The sequence below is a fragment of the Peromyscus eremicus genome, chromosome 7 (assembly GCF_949786415.1).
Source record: "Peromyscus eremicus chromosome 7, PerEre_H2_v1, whole genome shotgun sequence".
NCBI classification, from domain to species: domain Eukaryota; kingdom Metazoa; phylum Chordata; class Mammalia; order Rodentia; family Cricetidae; genus Peromyscus; species Peromyscus eremicus.
The window spans coordinates 36566410-36585418 of NC_081422.1; the positions used below are offsets into that span (position 1 = coordinate 36566410).

At 42.5% G+C, this 19009-nt stretch overlaps 1 protein-coding gene across 2 annotated transcripts; it reads right to left on the reverse strand.

The window, feature by feature from the left end:
* Positions 1–834: 834 nt before the first annotated feature.
* Sc5d (sterol-C5-desaturase) lies at positions 835–14198 on the reverse strand. 2 transcript variants are annotated; one of them, XM_059267670.1, is made up of 6 exons: positions 14101–14198; positions 11768–11850; positions 9127–9344; positions 4852–4984; positions 1816–1916; positions 835–1506 (listed from the first exon to the last, which is right to left on the reverse strand). In XM_059267670.1, exons 3-6 carry the CDS (start codon positions 9334–9336, stop codon positions 1051–1053), a joined length of 900 nt encoding a protein of 299 aa, XP_059123653.1. In that variant the 5' UTR covers positions 9337–9344; positions 11768–11850; positions 14101–14198; the 3' UTR covers positions 835–1050. The 2 variants fall into 2 exon arrangements, with proteins under 2 accessions (XP_059123653.1, XP_059123654.1); XM_059267671.1 differs by lacking the exon at positions 14101–14198 and adding an exon at positions 13969–14067.
* Positions 14199–19009: the final 4811 nt, after the last annotated feature.

Genomic DNA, 19009 nt, shown 5'->3' on the forward strand with positions numbered 1-19009 from the left:
ACATTTAGGTGGTTAATAGCAATCATGATCAACTTTTATTGGTTTTTGCATAAACAGCCAATAGAATATCTTTACACCAATATAGTTATCGTACAACACCCACTTTTCTTTGTGGAGGTGTTGGTGAGATTTTTTTTGCAGCGGCAGTAGGAGAAGAGGGAAGAAATGGAGATTGAGGTTTCAAAGTGTACATATCTCAGGTAGACTTGAGTATTTGGCAATTATTCCCTTCATTTAAAAAATCACCTTTGTAACTTGGAATACATCAAAAGTACAGTGCATCCATTTTATTAAAAAGAGATGTGCCACCTGGGTGCCCTAAGTTTATATCTAGCATTATCTAGATTCGTGGCTGTAGGCTTATTAAACAGTAGTTTTAAATGGCATGAATCAAGATCTTCAGTTAAATAATCTCATATCTAGATTGAGTCATAGAAGATGACTAACATTTAAAAAATTACCATTTATTTATTTACGCATTATTAAAGTCTGATAATGCCCTTGAGAGTAAGGCGACTATGTATAAGAAGATAATACAATCTTACCACACCAGCCATTGAGTAAATCATATACACAGCCACTTGTATATCAGATAGTTGGGGCTGATGTTCCGATTTGAACAAAGTCCTGCAAGTCCTCCACCACACTGCAGAGCCAGCCGCTCCCAGAACAGGAGCCATCTTCACATTAGTATTTCTTGGCTAGTCTCAGTATTGTTAAGCACAATGGATTTTTTTTCCCTTAATGAATATGAGTGGATTAAGGCAAAAGGACACGGACCAGCTTCTTTCGTAGCGTATCTTCTATCTTATTTAAAGTTGTTGGGGGCTGTAAGGCTGCAGATCTGCTGGCTGCAAAGACACAAGTTGTCCCCTGGACCAATGTCTGACACACTGGCCACTAGATTATAGTCTTGCTGCTCCCAGCATCTTCCCAGTTTATCATCAGAAGACAAATGCTGGCGTCCAAATGACACCACTTATGCGCTATGTATCTTGGCTGTGTGTAGATTATTTCCTTATTTAAAATATTTAATAATTGGGCAATAATCTACTTAGTCTTTGTAAACTCTTCATTGCACACTTTTTCACTTTTACAGCCATTTACTGCATGGTTGTTGAACTCTCTTTCGGCCATCTTCCTCACATAACTATGTGGTCCTTTCCCTTCAAAGGAGGAAGGATTTTTAAAAGAGCCTCCAATTCTATCCCACAATGTGAAATACTGTCCATAGTTATAGTCAAAAAACATGTGGTGGTCTGTGTGATGAGCTGACCCATTAATAAATGGCCTTAAGATCTGGGGGACACGAAAATCACCGTCATGAATAGAAATTGTCCAGACATTAACCAAGACATATAAACCTAAGTAGACAACCTTGTGCAGTGGAAAGATAAAGGGGTATATGTGGTAAGGTAGACTCTGGAGGAAGCCGTCCACAGGGTGAAAAGCATGACTTGCAAATGGAGTGGGAATCTTCCAAATATGATGAGGTTTATGTATGCGCTGAGGAGGAAAGGGATACGGTTAGAGCCATGTGCAAACTTAGCTCCCACCTCTGGTACAGATGTGGCCTACCTGGAATTAACCAAGTCACCCCTCTTTACTCCCAAGGTTAAAATTCTAAGACAGGCCCTCCAGACCCACAAAGAAAACTATAACTAACATGCATACTGGCCCTGTGATGAGTGATGACCAGAACAGCTTCTTGGGCGTTTAGTACAGGCAAGAGAAAGCCTTAGACTTCAGAGTACTGCATCTGTAATACGGAAATGTGAGATATCTCTCCCCTCCTCTCTCCTCTAATGACTTTACCTTGTAGACCAGTCTATGGTGCAGGCCCCTGTGAATCCAGTAGATCAGCATGTCCGTGAAAAAGAGGAAGGATAGCACGCTAACGATGAGATGAATCCAGCCTAAAGGAGACCATACAGAACACGAGTCAGTTTGGCTCCAGAATTAGTGTTCCCTTTCCACATGTCCACAAAAACACAAAAGGGGATCCGAAACTCAAACACAATCAACATATTAGAGGGTCATCTTCCTTCACTACCTAGAACCGCTTACATCTCTACTTCCCCTCACCTAACAACTTGAAATGTTCTACCTTTCATTAATTTTGTAATTTTAATTAAATTTTAGCTCCTTACAAAACCATAAAAATTGCCCATATAGTATTTCTTTTCTTTTTTAATACTTAACTTTATTATTTTGCATATTTGTTTTTCAATACAGGGTTTCTCTGTGTAGCTCTGGCTGTCCTGGAACTCACTCTGTAGACCAGGGTAGACTCAAACTCAGACAGTTGCCTGCCTCTGCCTCCTGAGTGCTGGGTTTAAAGGGGTGCACCACCACTGCCCAGATATTAATGATTTCTTTTGAATTATGTGTATGTGTGTGCATGTGAAGGCTCTGGTTCCCCTGTGGCTGGAGTTACTAGCAGTTGTGAGCTGCTCGATGTGGGTTCTGGGAACTGAACTCGGGTCCTCTTAACTGCTCAGTCATCTTTCTAGTACAAGTATTACTTAAACTATAAAGATGCCCATGAGACAGGACATTCCCACTGCTTTCCTTCATATTAGCATTCTTAAATCCCGTATTTGTATAAATCCTCTTTACCTGGAGCTTTATTTTCCACTAAATACCTTCACTCTAGAAACTTACCCCATAATGAGTCCTTTTCTAGTATTTCCAGCCTCATCCTCCTGGGATTTTGCTCCAACCAAGCTGATGCACTCAACCCCCTCTTGTGCCTGCAGCATTTTACCTCTGACTTGGGCTCACATTGTCCCAACATGTCTAGAATGTCCTCTCCCTGATTTATCTCATTCCCTCATTCATTGTCAAAGCCTCTTCTAATTAACCACCTCCTACTTTGAGAGCACACAGCAAGCCTGGGTTCAAGCCTCTGATCTACCATCTATTAGCTGAGCACATAGGCAGCTTCTCAACACTTTGTTCCTTAATATGCCCCTTCTAAAAGTAGCCTAGCAGCAAGACCTACTCTGCAGAGCTACTGCTGCTGGCACTTGCCAATCGATGAACACTATCCTGCTTTCCTGTATTCTGGATGTCAGGAACGTGTCTTGAAGTAACTTCAGAACTGCACAGAGGTCACATCACTGCAAAACTACCTTTAAAGAAGAAAATCTAAAGCTCTAAATGTAGGGGCCAATTTCTAAATTCTGGACAGAGACACAATGAACTACTATAATTAATATATTCTATGACAATATTTACAGATATGAAACAATGACCACATTTATACAACCATCAGAATGCAAGCTGCATACAAAGTATTGCATTTCTGCAATGAAATCAAGGAAGCAGGCAGGCACAGAGGAGAGGGAGGACAGATGGACAGTGACAAGCAGCTTCTAGTTTCTAGACAGCAGGGCAGCAGACTGTGACTTTCAGTAACTCTCACATACTGCTTTCCCAGCAGTTGGAAGTAACAATCGTAGGAAATAAATACAAGGTCCATTCCTGATCAGTATTCCCTTAGGCACAAAATCATCCCAAACTGACTTTAAAAATGGCAAGTTAAAAATGCAAGTTAAGAAAGTCCACGTGTGTGGAGAGACATGAATGGAAGGAAGCAGAACAGTCAAAACAGCTGGGCAGTTTGAAGGAAAGGAGAAAGAGGCATTTTTGGGTGCTCACCAACCTAAGACAGAGCGCCTGTGTGGCTTGGGCAGGCGTCTCCATGACGGGTAAGGTGACCTGCTGACGTCCCACACAACCTAAGTCAGAAGCTCATTTTCTAGTAAAAGGGGGACCTGCAGGGCTCTGGCCCCCGTTTTGGGTAACTGTTGCCTTGCTTGCTGACCTTGACCTTGATATCCTCCCTATGCTAATTCCCTGCGGGGTCCCACCCTCCTGAATGCTTAAGGGAAGTTCCTTGTCTGTGTATCCTGCATAATGGGCATTAACAGCTTAGATGCAAGATTGTAAAACATCTGGTAGCAAACTTCTGCCCTCTGGGGTTTTCCCATTGTGCTGTAAGCCTGTATTTAAGACCTCCTCCTTCCTTCATTAAACGACATTCAGCAAAAAATAAAATTAAATTAAATTAAAAAAAAAAGAAAATAACCGTAAGAAAATCATGGAGGTGAACTTTGCAAATTCAAAGCCAGCCTGGGCTACCTAGAAAGACTCTGTCTAGAAAGAAAGAAGAAAAGGAAAAAGGGAGGGAAGGGAGAAGGAGGGAAGAAAGAAAAGGGGAAGGCAGGAAGGCAGGCTGGGGAAATACTTGCCTCACAAGCATGAGGACCTGAGTTTGATCCTTGGGAATCACATAAAAAATGCTAGATATGGCAATGTGGATTTGGAATCCCAGCACTAGTGAGTCAAAGCAGACTGGGGCTAGCTGGCCAACCAGTCTGGATGAACTGGTAAGTTTCAGGCCAATGAGAGAACCTGTCTAGACTTGGCCAGGTGGCACATGCCTTTAACTCCAGCACTTGGGAGGCAGTGGTGGATGGATGGATGGATCTCTGTGTATTTGACCTATTTAATTAAGTTCCAGGCCAGCCAGAACTACCTACCGAGGCCCTGTCTCAAAAAAAAAAACAAACAAACAAAAAAAAAAAACAAACCAAAAAAACCCAAAAAACAAAAAACAACCCCCACCCCTCCACTCTGCACTCTGGTCACTAAAATCATCACCAGCAACAACAACAACAAACCCAAGAGGTAAAGAGTATTCCTGAAGATGATATTTGAGGTAGCCCTCTGGCCTGTGGCACACATGAACATACATGCTCACACACATGAACAAAGAACAAACAGCAGAAAGAGGTGGGGATGGCTCTACTAACTTGTACTTGGACCCTCCCAGTGTCTGCTTACCACTTGGGAAGTCTCCTATGTCATCATAGAGCTTGCTGTAGCCTCTCAACTCCAGCAGGAACAATGAAATGGTGGGGATACTTATCCAGGGCAAAGACTTGACGGTGAATATGATCTCCCGAGAGACTTGATTCTGAAGATAAAAGTTCCAATTATTTCAAAGTCACAAAATCTGTTCAACAAAACTATTGTAAAGTTGATTGGGGATGGATTTTTAACTATTTTCTGTCTGTACTTGGACTCTGGCTTATATCAGGCAAGAACTCTACCACTGAACTATACTCCTACCTCTCAATTTTCTATTTCCTTCAGATTTTTATTTCACATATTATTTTTAAATATATATAGGTGTGTGTGTGTGTGTGTGTGTGTGTGTGTGTGTGTGTGTGTGTAGATATGTGCATGTGAGTGCAAAATCTGCAGAGGTTAGAAGTCCCCAGGGAGCTGGTGTTCCAGGCAGCTGCAAGCTGTTAATATACGTGCTAGGTACCAAACTTGGGTCCTCTGCAGAAGAAATACGCACTCTTCAACTGTTGAGTCTACTCTCCAGGTACTAAATTCTCTTTTATACTTCCAAACTTTTCCTGTGAAAATTTTAATGCACAGGAAAGTATAAGAAAAGTATTTCTGCTGTGGAATGTTGTTCTGTATGCTGTGAATGTGTGTTGCTCTAATTGGTTGATAAATAAAATGCTGATTGGTCAGTAGCTAGGCAGGAAGTATAGGAAGGATAAGCAGACAAGGAGAATTCTGGGAAGAGGAAGGCTGAATCAGGAGTTGCCAGACAGACACAGAGGAAGCAAGATAACAAGGCAGAACTGAGAAAAGGTACCAAGACATGTGGCTAAACATAAACAAGAATTATGGGTTAATTCAAGTGTAAGAGCTAGTCAGTAATAAGCCTGAGCAAATGGCTGAGCAGTTATAAATAATATTAAGCCTCTGTGTGATTATTTTATAAAAGGCTGTGGGACTGTGGGTAAGAGAATTGTCCCGACCATGGGCTGGGCGGGACATAGGAAATCTTCTGACTACATTTGGTGCCCAATGTGGGGCTCTCAAATTTCCATAAGGCCTAAAAGAGTTTAAAAAGGGCTTCTAAACATACAATAATGGAGCCAAAAACAGCTTGCTACTTCATGTCTCATGCAGGTTGAGATATAGAGACGGCAAGGTGTGGGGACTTAAACTACAGTATGGTGGGTTCACAGAGAATGGGCTTGAGTACATCATGGCAGATTCCTGCCACTGTACACAGTGGCAAAGCCAAGCTGCGCAGTGCACTGCATGGTGGATTTAGCTTTTGCTAGTACAGCAAAAAAAAAAAAAAAAAAAAAAAAAAAGCCAAACAAACAAACAAAAAAAACAAGATAAAAAAGAAAAGGTTTTTGGGCTACACACTGCTGGATGGAAGCATAGACCCACTGCTTCACAGAGTCAGCAATGAGCACGGTTCCCCCAGAGCTGGCGGTAAATGTAGTTCCACCATGTTGAAAAGCTGAGGCGGGTGGAGTCAACAGCCAAGGCTGCTGCTTTTGTTCTAACCACTTTGCAGTTTAAAGCAAGAGATTCACAATAAGACAGATTCAGATGGAATAAGACTTTAAATGGCTTACAATGCGTGTAAAAGGTATGTAGGCTTAGAAGAGAGAGGAAAAGGAATACAAACAGTTATATAAAGAAATAGAAAGTTTAAAAAAATGAAGTCTTTAAAGAGAAAGTAAAAGTAATAAAGCCACATAAAGATGGAAATCACACAGAGAGTCTGGATTATATTGTCTTTGGGATTTTTAACTGCAGAGAGACATTTGATTGTAAAAGCTGCTGAGTTAAATCAATACGTATATTTTAAAGATATCTTAATTTCAAAATTTATGTCTAAGGATATGTTGCTTTGGAAAAGAGGTTCTGCTTTTGTTTCCACAGAAGATGAGAACCTATGGATTGCTTCCAAGTTAATATGGTTTGATCAAGGAAGACCCCCTTGAGAGGTCTCCAGATGATCCAACATCCAAAATAGATTCAAGGCAACTGACTCAGAGAACACAGTGTCACAGACTATTCCAGTCAGGATTTGACCATAATTCTTAGTTTTCTCAGGATCCCCATAAGACTACCAGCACCCCCATCAGCAGGAAGTAGCCTAGAAAACTATGTCCACATTCCCAAGAAACAGATTATGGGTGTTTGTCTTGGTTCAGGTTGTTGGTTACAAATTGTTATTGGTCATAGTCAATCTCTTTCTAAAAAAAGAAAGAGGGATGTAATATAGAAATATAGGATATAGATATGATAGGATAAAAGGGTAGATTATTGAATCTACTTTTAAAGAGCAACAACTGTTTGAAATGTTTTACATTGCTATAGATTTTAGTTTATTACAAATTTTAAGTTAATTTCCTTGTACTGTATGTATATTTCTACTCTTGTTTAAGGTATGCTTGTGCAGCTCATTTGAAATTGTAATGTATAATTAAGAAATACAGATTAATAATTAGTCTCCATGATAATCAAACTTATAGTCATGTTAGTTAAGTTTTCTAGGTATACATAGATATAATTCAATTAAGTAGCTAATCTTCAAACACTTCAAAGACCTATAGAATATGGCATTTAAAATGTTTTAAAAACTTAGACTTTCTGGACATTGGAACATGTCTGCTTCGGGCAGCACCAATCTACTTCAGAGAAGATAATGGACATTGAAGATACTCATTATGGAGTTTGCTTTCTTTGTGGCAAAAGTTAGTCACTGGGCAAAAAAAGTGCCCTTGCATTGACTGCTTGACAGTATGTTGTATAAACTGGACATGCAGGACCCATAGGAAGGTGACCACTGAACTTTGCAAGGTGAGATGGTCCTTCAGGTTCCTGCTTCACAGAAGAAAGAGAGAAGCAACTAAGAGACTCTAGGCCTATAGGCTGAAGAAGGATGCCCCAATGTTGCAGAGGGACTTTGGGTGATTGTCCAGGAAGCCAGCTGTCTCTGTCATTCCAGATTTTTGGAAGTTGCTTACAATGCTCTTCCTGTTTACTTAGGTAATATTATATCCTTCTAGAGTCTTTAATGTAGTTGAAGACTAGATGGTTATAATTTTCCTTGGTTATGATAAAAGATAAATTAGATATACAACTTTAGACTCACAAAATAGGATAGATGGTAAAATATTTCCTTTAATTTTGCCAAATACAAATAGACTAGCTATTGTAACTGTAATTCTTGCTTGATAACTGTTTTCTTATATGTAATTTTACTATGTTAAAGTTAAAAATCTTCCTTTTTGATTAGATAGAAAAGGGGAAATGCTGTGGAATGTCATTCTGTATGCTGTGAATGTGTGTTGCTCTGATTGGTTGATAAATAAAATGCTGATTGGCCAGTAGCCAGGTAGGAAGTATAGGAAGGATAAGCAGACAAGGAGAATTCTGAGAAGAGAAAGGCTGAGTCAGGAGTCACCAGCCAGACACAGAGGAAGCAAGATGACAAGGCAGAACTGAGAAAAGTTACTAAGCCACATGGCTAAACATAGGTATTATGGGTTAATTTAAGTGTAAGAGCTAGTCAGTAATAAGCCTGAGCAAATGGCTGAGCAGTTATAAATAATATTAAGCCTCTGTGTGATTATTTTATAAAAGGCTGTGGGACTGCGGGTGAGAGATCTGTCCCGACCATGGGCCAGGTGGGACACAGGAAATCTTCCGACTACATATTCTTTTATACCAACCAAAGGCAGCAAGTACCTTCACTTCTGAATTTTTTTCTCCTCCTTGCCAAATCCATGTGCTGAGTTTCTATTAATGGAATAATTTTTAGTGAACTTCCCTCCCCAGGTCCTTCAGTTCAGGGACTATCTGACAAATGCCAGTAGTGGTCACAGAAAACTGTTCCAAGCTGATTAAGAACACATCTCAACTGCTCAACCTGAATCCCCAGCTCAGCCATGGAAAACACCCATGGTAAAAATACCTTTCAGCTTGCAAAAGCCAGAGAGTCAAATAGTTACATAAGCCCAATAGTTACATACATGTATTCATCAATATCAGCAAAGTGATTCTCATCTATGTACATGGGGAAGTAAGATCTCCAGGCTAACAGACAAGATCCACTTATTTAGAATACAAGAAAGAAAGAGGTGATTAACCCTTATAAAAACATCCAACCCATTCATGGGTTTCCAAAACTTTATTCACATATAAGCAGTTTAATTAACTGAAAAATTCACAAATACATTGTATTGTTATTTTTAAAGTAACAGAAGCCAGAAAATCTCTTACCTTTAAAAACTGTGGATGCTTCATTAACGAATGATCATAGACAAAATAATAGCTCAGGGTTGCACAGAAGAAGTAGAGGATATAAGCCCCCAGATTCGTGACAATCAGGAGACTAATAGTTTGTCGGACGATGTTGTCCTCGGGCCACGTGGCTGGATACACATATGGAGTAAAGAAGTAGTGATCGGCAACACTGAGAACCAGGTCCATCGCAGCCCCTGCAGGACAAATGTGTGGTAATTCACTCCTCACATCTCTACAATGTTTCAGAAAAGCTGTATGTACAGTTTCTGGACTAAGAACAATCTTATGTTGTAGATGTAACCATCTTACTAAATAAGAACCACAGAGCCAATACAGAGATGAAAGCCAAGAGGTCAGAGCAATAGCTAAGAGCTAAAAACCTTACCCTTCACTGTCGCTGTTGTCCTACCTCTCCGAAAGAGACCTACTTCCTGTGTGTTTGTGCTTTTTATTGACTTTCTATTCTGCCTTCTCATTAATTGTAAACCCAACCACATGACCTCCTCGTCACTGCCCCTCTGTACAGACCTCCAGGTCTTCTATGGTTGGTATTAAGATTAAAGGCGTGTGTCTCCATGCTGGCTGTATCCTTGAACACACAGAGATCCGCCTAGCTCTGCCTCCCAAGAGCTGGGATTAAAGGTGTGTGCCACCAACGCCCAGCTCTGCTGTGGTTTGCTATTAGCTCTGACCCCCAGGCAACTTTATTTATTAACATACAAATAAAATCACATTTCAGTACAATTAAAATATCACCATATTATGCAGCATAGATGTGGCCACCAGCCTCCCCAGGTGCCACCTTTGGCAGCAGAAGAGAGTATCAGGGTATCATCCCTAGTCTGACCTCTTCATATTATAGAGGGTTGAAATTAGACATTAATCGCACGGCAGGGTCAGGATTCCCAAGTGATGGAGCAACACAGTGCAAGATGCCTTTGATAGGATCTCTTCTCCCTTGCTTATCGCCCCAAGGTTTGGCTTATACACTAGCTATTACCACCAACGCCTTCAGTACTTTTCCCATAAGGGTTCACAACATAGCCACTTACGCTGTCCTACTATCCTCGGGCACACTCGTTCAATAACCTTCCAGCAGTTTCCAAACCATGCCACCAGAAGCAACACAATCAAGGGGCAGCATTTCTTCAAGGGTAGCCTCCCCTGAGTTATTCATGGCCTGAAGAGGTTAAGTACCACAGTCTTTTTAGTGTTAGAAAATCCTTCGGTTGGGCTGGGGAGACGGCTTCGTCAGCCAAGTGCCTGATTTGCCAACCTGAGGACCTGAGTTTGGAGCCCCCAGCACCCGGGTGAAGAGCAGGGCATGGTGGCTTGGGTCTAAATAATCCCACTGATGGCAAGATGGGAGGGAGACACAGGAGGACCCTGGAACTTCCTGGTCCGTAGCTCAGCCTACCTGGAAGAGTCTCAGGCTGATGAGAGACCCTACCTCAAACACAAGACGGAAGGCACCCAGGGACAGCAAATGAAGTTGTCCTCTGACCTCCACATGCACACATACTCACATACACACAAACCACAGAGAAAGAAAAATATTCCAACTATCTGCTGGCTTATCACTGTCTGCTCACATGACAAACATTTCTTTTTGTTTTATTTTATGTGCGTATGTTTGCCTGAATATACAGCACATGAGTGCCAGTGCCTGCAGAAGCCAGAAGAGGGTACCGTCTTCCCTGGAGCTGCAGTGACAGGTGGTTGCAAGTTGTCTGATGTGAACAATGGGAACTGAACTTGGGCCCTCTGCAAGTGTTCTTAACTGCTGAGGCCATCTCTCTAGCCCCAGTAAACATTTATTAATGCTGATCTACCAATGGCATTTTGCACGGTAAGCAATTTTGGGACTAGATCTTTATGGATGAACTATTCTAGGACATTATCATGGCCAGGCCTATGTGAACTATGCCGGCAGTATATAAGCACTTGCTTTTCTAAGTATGACACTGTTTGGTGAGAAAAGTTGTCTTGAAGGAACAGTGGAGGAAACGAAAATGCTGTAAACATCCTTTTTAACATGAAGTGAAGGAGGAGAATGTGCAAAAGAGGTGTCTAGGCAGAAGGAAAGTTCTCAAGTAGCTTTCACTAGACTTTGAGATATTTTCCACTGTCCCGCTTTCTAAGTTCTTCCTTCTTAACGCTGCTATAACACACATCAGCCTATTAATATGCATCAACAGTTCTGCATTTATGCCGTCTGGTTTCGCGATCAACGCAGCCACTAGCGACACCTGTTTAGTTTTTTAATTGCCATGTCCACTTTATCAAACATGCTTAGTATTTCGTTTTTTCTCTCCTAGGCAATATTTTGATCCTCACTTCCAGATAAAATTCAACAGTTTGTCTTGCCAGTCCAAAAGTCACATGTGGTGTTAGTTCCCACACTGTCTCTTTCAGTAGGATGCGTCAGAAACATACCACACACCAGCAGCACCCTCAAGCCCGTCCTGGGCAGTACTGACAGCAGCTTCCTCCTTGCTGCCACCCAGCAGGCTGCCTTCAGCTACTTCTGACATCTTCACACGGAAGTAAATCAAAAGTTAACAAGACAACAAAAAAGCAAAACATCGCCGGAAGGCACAGGCAGAGGCAGGAATACCTGGTACGTCACCCAAGAAACAACAGGTGCTCGTCGGTCACTTGGAGTCAGGACCTGTCATCAGATGAGGCTGAGTGCTGAACCTATGGCAAAAAGAAAACCACTGTTTGGTTCTCAGGGCTTTCAGGCTTTGAGGCACGGAGTGCTCCTGTACTAAGGACACCTTTACAGGCAGGATGCTTCCAAGGAGAACCTGCATGTATAACCTGGGCCAGGTTGCTAAGCTGCTCTCCACAGGTATGGAACTGCTTTGTGTGTTCTCGAACGATGGAGGACAGTGCCTGATTCTCCAGAATCCCCGGGGTAGGGTGTCTTCAACTCAATAGGGAAGAGGAGACATCTTGGTGTATACTTAATTCCTACCTACCTTGAGTGATACTGAGCGTTTTGTGTGAATGAATTGAGTGAAATTACACTTTTTCTGTGAATGGTCTTTATCTTTATCCTTTGCTCACTTTCCCCTGGGATGTTTCAGTTTCCTCATTAAAAATCTCTTCCACCTCTCCTCCTCTCCCTCCAGCTCCATTACTCAAGCCATCCTCCCACCACAGCTTTCCAAGTAGCCTAGTCCAAAAGTTTGCAGCTAGGATCTTATATACTAAGAGGCTTAGCCCTTTGCTTATAGGATGGATCACAATGTTTTCTCCCACTTTGTCATGAAAAAATTAATTTACATTAAGTGTTAGGTATTCGGATCTCCATCATACATGCCACTGATCATTAAAAAAAAAACAAGTAGTATCAAGTGCTATACAGTAATAAACACCCACATGCTCATATAATTTTGTATGTAATTTTAAGGGCTAAACCCCTTAAAGTCAGCAGCTCTGTGGACTCTAAATCAGGCATTACTGCTTGAAACTGAAGTTTACATTAAATCTTATACTGCCTTTGCAGAAGAAGTATTATTTTCTTTAAAATGTGGTTATCAATTAAATAGGTCTGGGCTGTAATTCAGTGATATTGCTCCAGCCTAGTATGTCCAAAGCCCTGGTTCCTATCCCAGCAAATAAATGCACTATTAAACTTAGATGACTTAAAACTGTTTTTTTTTAACTGAAAGAAAAAGCACAGAAACAATAGCTAGCATTTATATATTTTCCAAAAGCCTAATTATTATTATTATTATTATTTTGGTTTTTTGAGACAGGGTTTCTCCATGTAGTTTTGGTGCCTGTCCTGGATCTCGCTCTGTAGACCAGGCTGACCTCAAACTCACAGAGATCCCCCTGGCTCTGCCTCCGGAGTGGTGCAACACCACTGCTCCGCAAGCCTACATATTATTAACTCCCCCATCCCCACCCCACTCCACCCCCTAGGTCTTGGCTATGTAGCCTGGAACTTCAATTCTCCTGCTTCAGCCTCCTGAGCTCCTGGACCCCTGGCACCACATCTCATTCGACTTTTACACATTTAGAGGGGTAATGGAGGGGTTCCCTCATCTAATTCTCACAAGTCTGTAAGGTATACACTTGTATAATCTTAATATGCTGGACAGTGAAGGCAGGAATAATATAAATAACTTTGTTCTGTAAGGAGTTGTCGATGTGCTGTAAGGCCCAGTGCTTGTTCCCTTCTACATCTTGTCCTCTCTAAAGTCACACATACGAATAAGGACTTCTGAGTTCTCCACACTAATTATATTACATCATGAATGCAAAAAAAAAAAATCAATCCCAGTAAGAGATCAAGGGTCACAAGGCTGTTATCAGCAAGCATTTTAACAAAACAACTGATGGTGACACCTACTCAGCTAACCCACGAAGTTTTGACCCCAACCACTTTCCAGACTGGTCATTTAAGGCCATGTTTTCACTTACTTGTACCACCTTCGAATTTACTCGGCAATAAAGCAAGGATGTCAGTATGCGCGACTTTTTTTTTTTTATGATGCTAAAGGCGCACTAAAGTCTCAGAGTCTTCAAAAAGACAAGGAGTGCTGGCCCACCACCCTCACTAGGTCGCAGTAACTGTCAGAGGCAGGTTTTCAACCTGATCTCTTTTCCCGGAAAAGCCCATCGCAAAGCAAAGCACCAGCATTTCCCATCTCTCCCTGGATGTGGGATACACAACAGGCAACCTCCAGCACTGGCGGGGACCCAGCCCTCCCGGGTTGGTATCCTTCCCTGCCCCGCAACAGCCCTGTCCACATCGCAGGCCCCTCAGGCCAAGGTGCCCACCCGGCCACCACCTCAAGTCACCTGCGCCTCAAGCGAGGACGGCTACACCCGTGCGAAGGGTGCTCTCCCAGCACTTGGCAACTGGGGATCCCTCGCGATCGCTCGCCGGTCCTCCCACTCGCGGGGATCCAGCTGCTGGCAAACGGAACCTACCTGCAGGGCCCGGGCCGCTCAGTACGCCTCGGCTACACCGCCAGCCAGCGGGGGGGAAGGAGCTGGAGAGCCCAGGACACCGCCCGCCCGGCAGAGCCCCGCCCACGTGCAGGCAGTCCGCCAATCAGCAGCCGGCGCCATAAGCTGATGTGACGGCGGATCGCGCGACCTGGAGCGGCTCGGCCTCCGTGGTCACGTGGTCGCCGCTCGCGGGCCCCGCCCCCCGGTCGCCACTGCCTGGACCTGTGTGCCGGCTGTCTGGATGCTCCCGGGTGAGGAAGTGTGCTCTCCTGCCCACTTTCTTCCCGCCGTGCAAGTGTACGGGATGAGTGCAAAATGACATTCAGCCTGAAGGAGGATCAATGATGTTTCCTTTGAAGTTAATGGCAGAGGCATTTGTCCCAAGCTTGGGGCTCAAACGTTCATCAATCTGCTATTTTTCACCTCCCCAGAGCACGTCCTTTTATGTAACACAGAAAGGTTAGCATCTGCATAAAATATGTAAATTGAAAATATGTGTAGCTTAGTAAATTAAAGAAGCAATTATTTATGGAGATAAAAAAGAAAAAGGTTATGATCTGACCAAACCGGGTTTACATAGGCATTTAAATACTGTCAAGATGAAGATATAAATAGGAAAACAAATGAATTTAAAGATCAATTGGCTAATTATGACTCAAAAATCTAGGTAGCAGCACATTCTAAAAAATACAAGAACTCCCCAAGGGTGAGCGTAGAGATTGGCTGTATCTGTCAAAAGGAGATGAACCTTAGAAGAAAGGGCCAAAAAGATGGGTGCTTTCCAAGTTGCATTCAGAGGATTTACTTGTTCTGATTGGTTGCTGTCCTTTCATATGTGTGTGTGTGTGTGTGTGTGTGTGTGTGTGTGTGTGTGTAAAGGGTGGAGTATTTCAAAACCAGTATGATTAAGTGGCATTGAGCACAAGAGACTCCATTCTGGCTTGGTCTGATCTCCTAGACCTCTGAGGCGAGAGCCTAGTTCAAAATAATGAGGCTCTATAAATTTCACTTAAGTGTTTTTTCCAGGGTTCTCTAGAGGAACAGAAATGATGAAATGAATACATATATGACGAGTTTACGAAACGAGCTTATATTAAAATAGTAAGTTGTCTCACACCTGAGGGGCTGATAGTCCAGTTGTTCCATCCTGGAAGCCGGCTCCCTCACTAGTCAAGAGTATTCCTACAGTGGCTGTCTCACATTGAAAAACTGAACAGCTTGGTAGATGGTCTGTCCACAAGGCTGGGTGCTTCAGCAGTCCCTGTCTACCACCAAAAACCCGGGAAGTTTCTGGAGAGTCCCTGGTCCTCTGTCAACAATGGAAGCTTGGAAATACTGGTTTTGGTATCTGTGAAGGAATCTGCAGCAGCAACATCAATGGCAAGGGGGAAACGGAAGGCCAGGCAAGTTAAAGGGAATAATCTTCCTTCTGCCCTCGATTAATCCGGAAAGGAGCTATTAACAGAAATGCTACCCACCTTTAAGGTATCGTCTTTTATATTAATTAAGACGATCAAATCAATGAGGCTCCTGACTCAGATGATTCTAATTTGTGGCAAGTTGTCACTAAAATCAGTCATCACACTAAGATAAAGCAAATCTGTGCAGAACTAAGCAGGAGTATGTGTGCGTTCTGGAGGTGTGCCTTGGTATAAGAGTATAGGTTTTGCATTGATGCAGTGGATCTGGTACATCAGCTTTTCTGCTGGGGCTTCAACTACAGTGGTCCCCAAAGTCCTGTCTCCCATCCCCAGCATCAACATTATCTGGGCACTTACTAGAAATGTAGATCTGAGTGTTATGTTTCAATGTTAAAAGTAACCTGGTGACTTCCATTCTGATTCCTTATATAAACAAGCTGTTTCCCCACACCCAGAGGAGCCTTCACTTTATTTATAGAATAAAGTGCTGTCCAACACTAGAATGCAAATTAAAGCCAATTCAGTTTCTAAGCATATCTTGTCATTTTGTCTTCTGACATTCCTGTGATGGTCAACCTTGGTTTTTAATCTATTGGATTAATAAACACATAAGAGGGGATGGAGAGGTGGCTCAGTGGCTAAGAGCACTGGCTGTTCTTCCAGAGGACTCAGGTTCATTTCCCAGCACCAACATGGCAGCTCACAAACGTATTAAACTCCAGGTTCTGCCCCCCTTTTCTGGCCTCTGCAGGTACTAGGGACACCCATAGTGCACAGACGTATATACAGGCAACACACACACACACAAATAATAAATAAATAAATAAACACCTAAGAGATTAATAAGGCATATGGCATAGTGTATGTTCTGTGAGAACATTTCTATCAAATCATGAGGCTCTGACTTAATAATGGTATCATCCATTGATGGATTCAAAATTTAAGGACAATTGGGAGATAGTAGAACAGTGGAGTGTAGGGACAGGTCAGAGGAAAGTCACTGGTGAGAGAATCCTTGCCCTGGCTTCCTTCCTGCATCTCTTTCTCTGCTTCCTGACCACTTCTTCCTCACCATGATGGGCTAACACCGCTGAAATAGTGAGCCAAACAAGGAATTCCTCCTCTAAGCTAATTATGTAAATGATTGTGTCCCAGTGACTCAAAGTCTGACTAATAGAATCCCTTTGGGTTGACTGGATTTCGTATTTGAAAAATAAATCAACTTTTCAGAAACAACTGGGAGATCTGACCTGGGTTCCTCTGTGGGAATAGCTACCAGGAGTCACACGGGATGCTTCTTTTACAGGGCACTTGGCCTTCTGGTTTAGATGAAGCACCATAACTTACCAACTTCCCAGCTGTGCCATTACCCTGGTAATGGCAGTCATTGGATTGTGTACCTTCTGATCTAGCATCTTGGTATTAGAAAGAGAAAACACTTTACATATAAAATTAAAAACGAATGAGAAGAATAGATGGTGAAATAAGGTGTGTCCCTATTGTGTGTGTGTACTGTGTGTATGTATATGATGTGCAAGTGTGTGCATGCGGCGCTCAGAAGATGACTTTGAGGAGTCAGTGCTCACCTTCCACCCTCTTTTGAGGCAGGATTTCTCTCGTTTCTGCTGTCTTGATGCTGCATACTTCAGGCTAGTGGGCTCATGAGCTTTAGAAGGAGGATTCATCCCCAACATTCACATAAAAAACTGGACATGGTGGTACATAATTGTAATCCTATCCCCAGGGAAACGGAAACAGGAAGAAGGTCCCTGGGGTTTTCTGTCTAGCTAGTCTAGCCTCATTAGTGAGCTGCGGGTTAGTGAGACCCTGTCTCACAAAGCAAGGTAGCTATTGAAGAATGATATCTGAAGTTGATCATTGACCTCTACATGCACCTGTGTGTTTTTGCGCGCGCGCGCGCGCGCACACACACACACACACACACACACACACACACACACACACGGGGGGGGGGGGGAGAAATTATGAAATTATACAGGGCCTTAAACATCAGAAAGGAGAGTCACTGGATAGTATTTTTTTTAACTCTCTAGCACAATTGATCTAGAGAGAATGAGAAAATGAAGTTACAGTTTGAATATGGGTAGCGTCCCTATAGGCCCATGTATTAATATGGACACATAAGCACACACAAGGTTTACACATGAATACAATGAAAATAGATTCAGAGATTTTATAAATTTCCTTTAGCTTTATCATTTGCCCATTTTAAAATTAGATTGCATCTGATTATTTCCTACATAGCACTAATAATCCTTACTCTGAAATTTTCACTTCCAAGAACATCTCTTAGAATTCCCTTAAATTAGGCCAAAGGTTGGGAGGTGCAGCTTGGTTCTGTGGACATAAGGTAGTATTTTCACCTATTTCCAAAAGCTAGCAGTAGAGGGAAAGGTATCCTTACTAATGGGAAATTGTTCTGCAATGTCAACTTTAGGTCAATTTCTTTCTTTATAACTTACAGTTACTTACTCATACTCCTTGTATGTACCTCTGTGTCTAGAAGAGAAAGAAAGAAAAAATACCCTGGAATTCTCACATTCTTTTCCCACCCTACACTGGGCATCATCAGCCTGTTCCATATTTAAGCTGAGATATTCACCATGAGTTCCCAACCTGGGCTGGACACCACTAGTTCACCCACAGTAGCTAATTAATGGTCAGCGAGCATACCAGTGGCTTGGGGGCCTAATTTTCAGGGGATGTTCCTAAATACTATCTCTGAACACATCCAATTTCAACACACACTCACACATGCACTCATGAGGGCAAGTTATCTGAATGAACAAATAACTCCTCACATTTATTTACTGACTCTGTGTGTGGGCTTATGCATGTTTGTGTACATACATGTGCACATCCACACCACAGCACATGTGTGGAGGTCAGAGGACAACTTTCAAGAGTTGATTCTTTACTTCCGTCATATGGATTCCAGGAATAGAACTCAGGTCTTCAGGCTTCGCTTTATCCACTGGCCCACCTCAATGGCTATCTTTTGTTTTTTAAACACATAGGTACAGAGAACAGCTGGGCAAATGAGAACTCATGAGTTCATCTAGTCTGGTCTTAGAAAGATATGGAGGCTCTTTCCTCAAACCCAGTGATTAGCCAGAAAGAGGAGAAATCTGTCACAGTGGGTAAAAGATAAGTGTTGGAAATGCAAGCTGAGAAGACAGTGTCAGAGAGGCAGTCAGCAGGGTGTTCAGATGTGCAGGCCACAGTCTCATGGGATGTATTAAAACAGGAAGAGTAGGGAACACCGTCAGGGGAGGGGAGGGTCAAAGGATGAACTGGGAGACAGAAGCAACTGTTCTTAATGAGTTCGGGGTCCAGAATGTACTGCTTCACGAAGCTTGCTCCTCTGAGTATTGCCCCAAGTCGGTTCACCTCACAGGGTATCAGGAGGCTCTCTTGCAGGCAAAGAGTAGCTTGAGATATTGGTG

Excerpts from the sequence above, each read along its gene's own strand:
- Sc5d (XM_059267670.1), bottom strand. The coding sequence starts at position 9,336 with ATGGACCTGGTTCTCAGTGTTGCCGATCACTACTTCTTTACTCCATAT. Across the intron at positions 4,985-9,126 it reads AGCATCCACAGTTTTTAAAG|AATCAAGTCTCTCGGGAGAT; the intron begins GTAAGAGATTTT and ends TTTTATCTTCAG. Across the intron at positions 1,507-1,815 it reads ACCATAGACTGGTCTACAAG|CGCATACATAAACCTCATCA; the intron begins GTAAAGTCATTA and ends TTTCCTCCTCAG.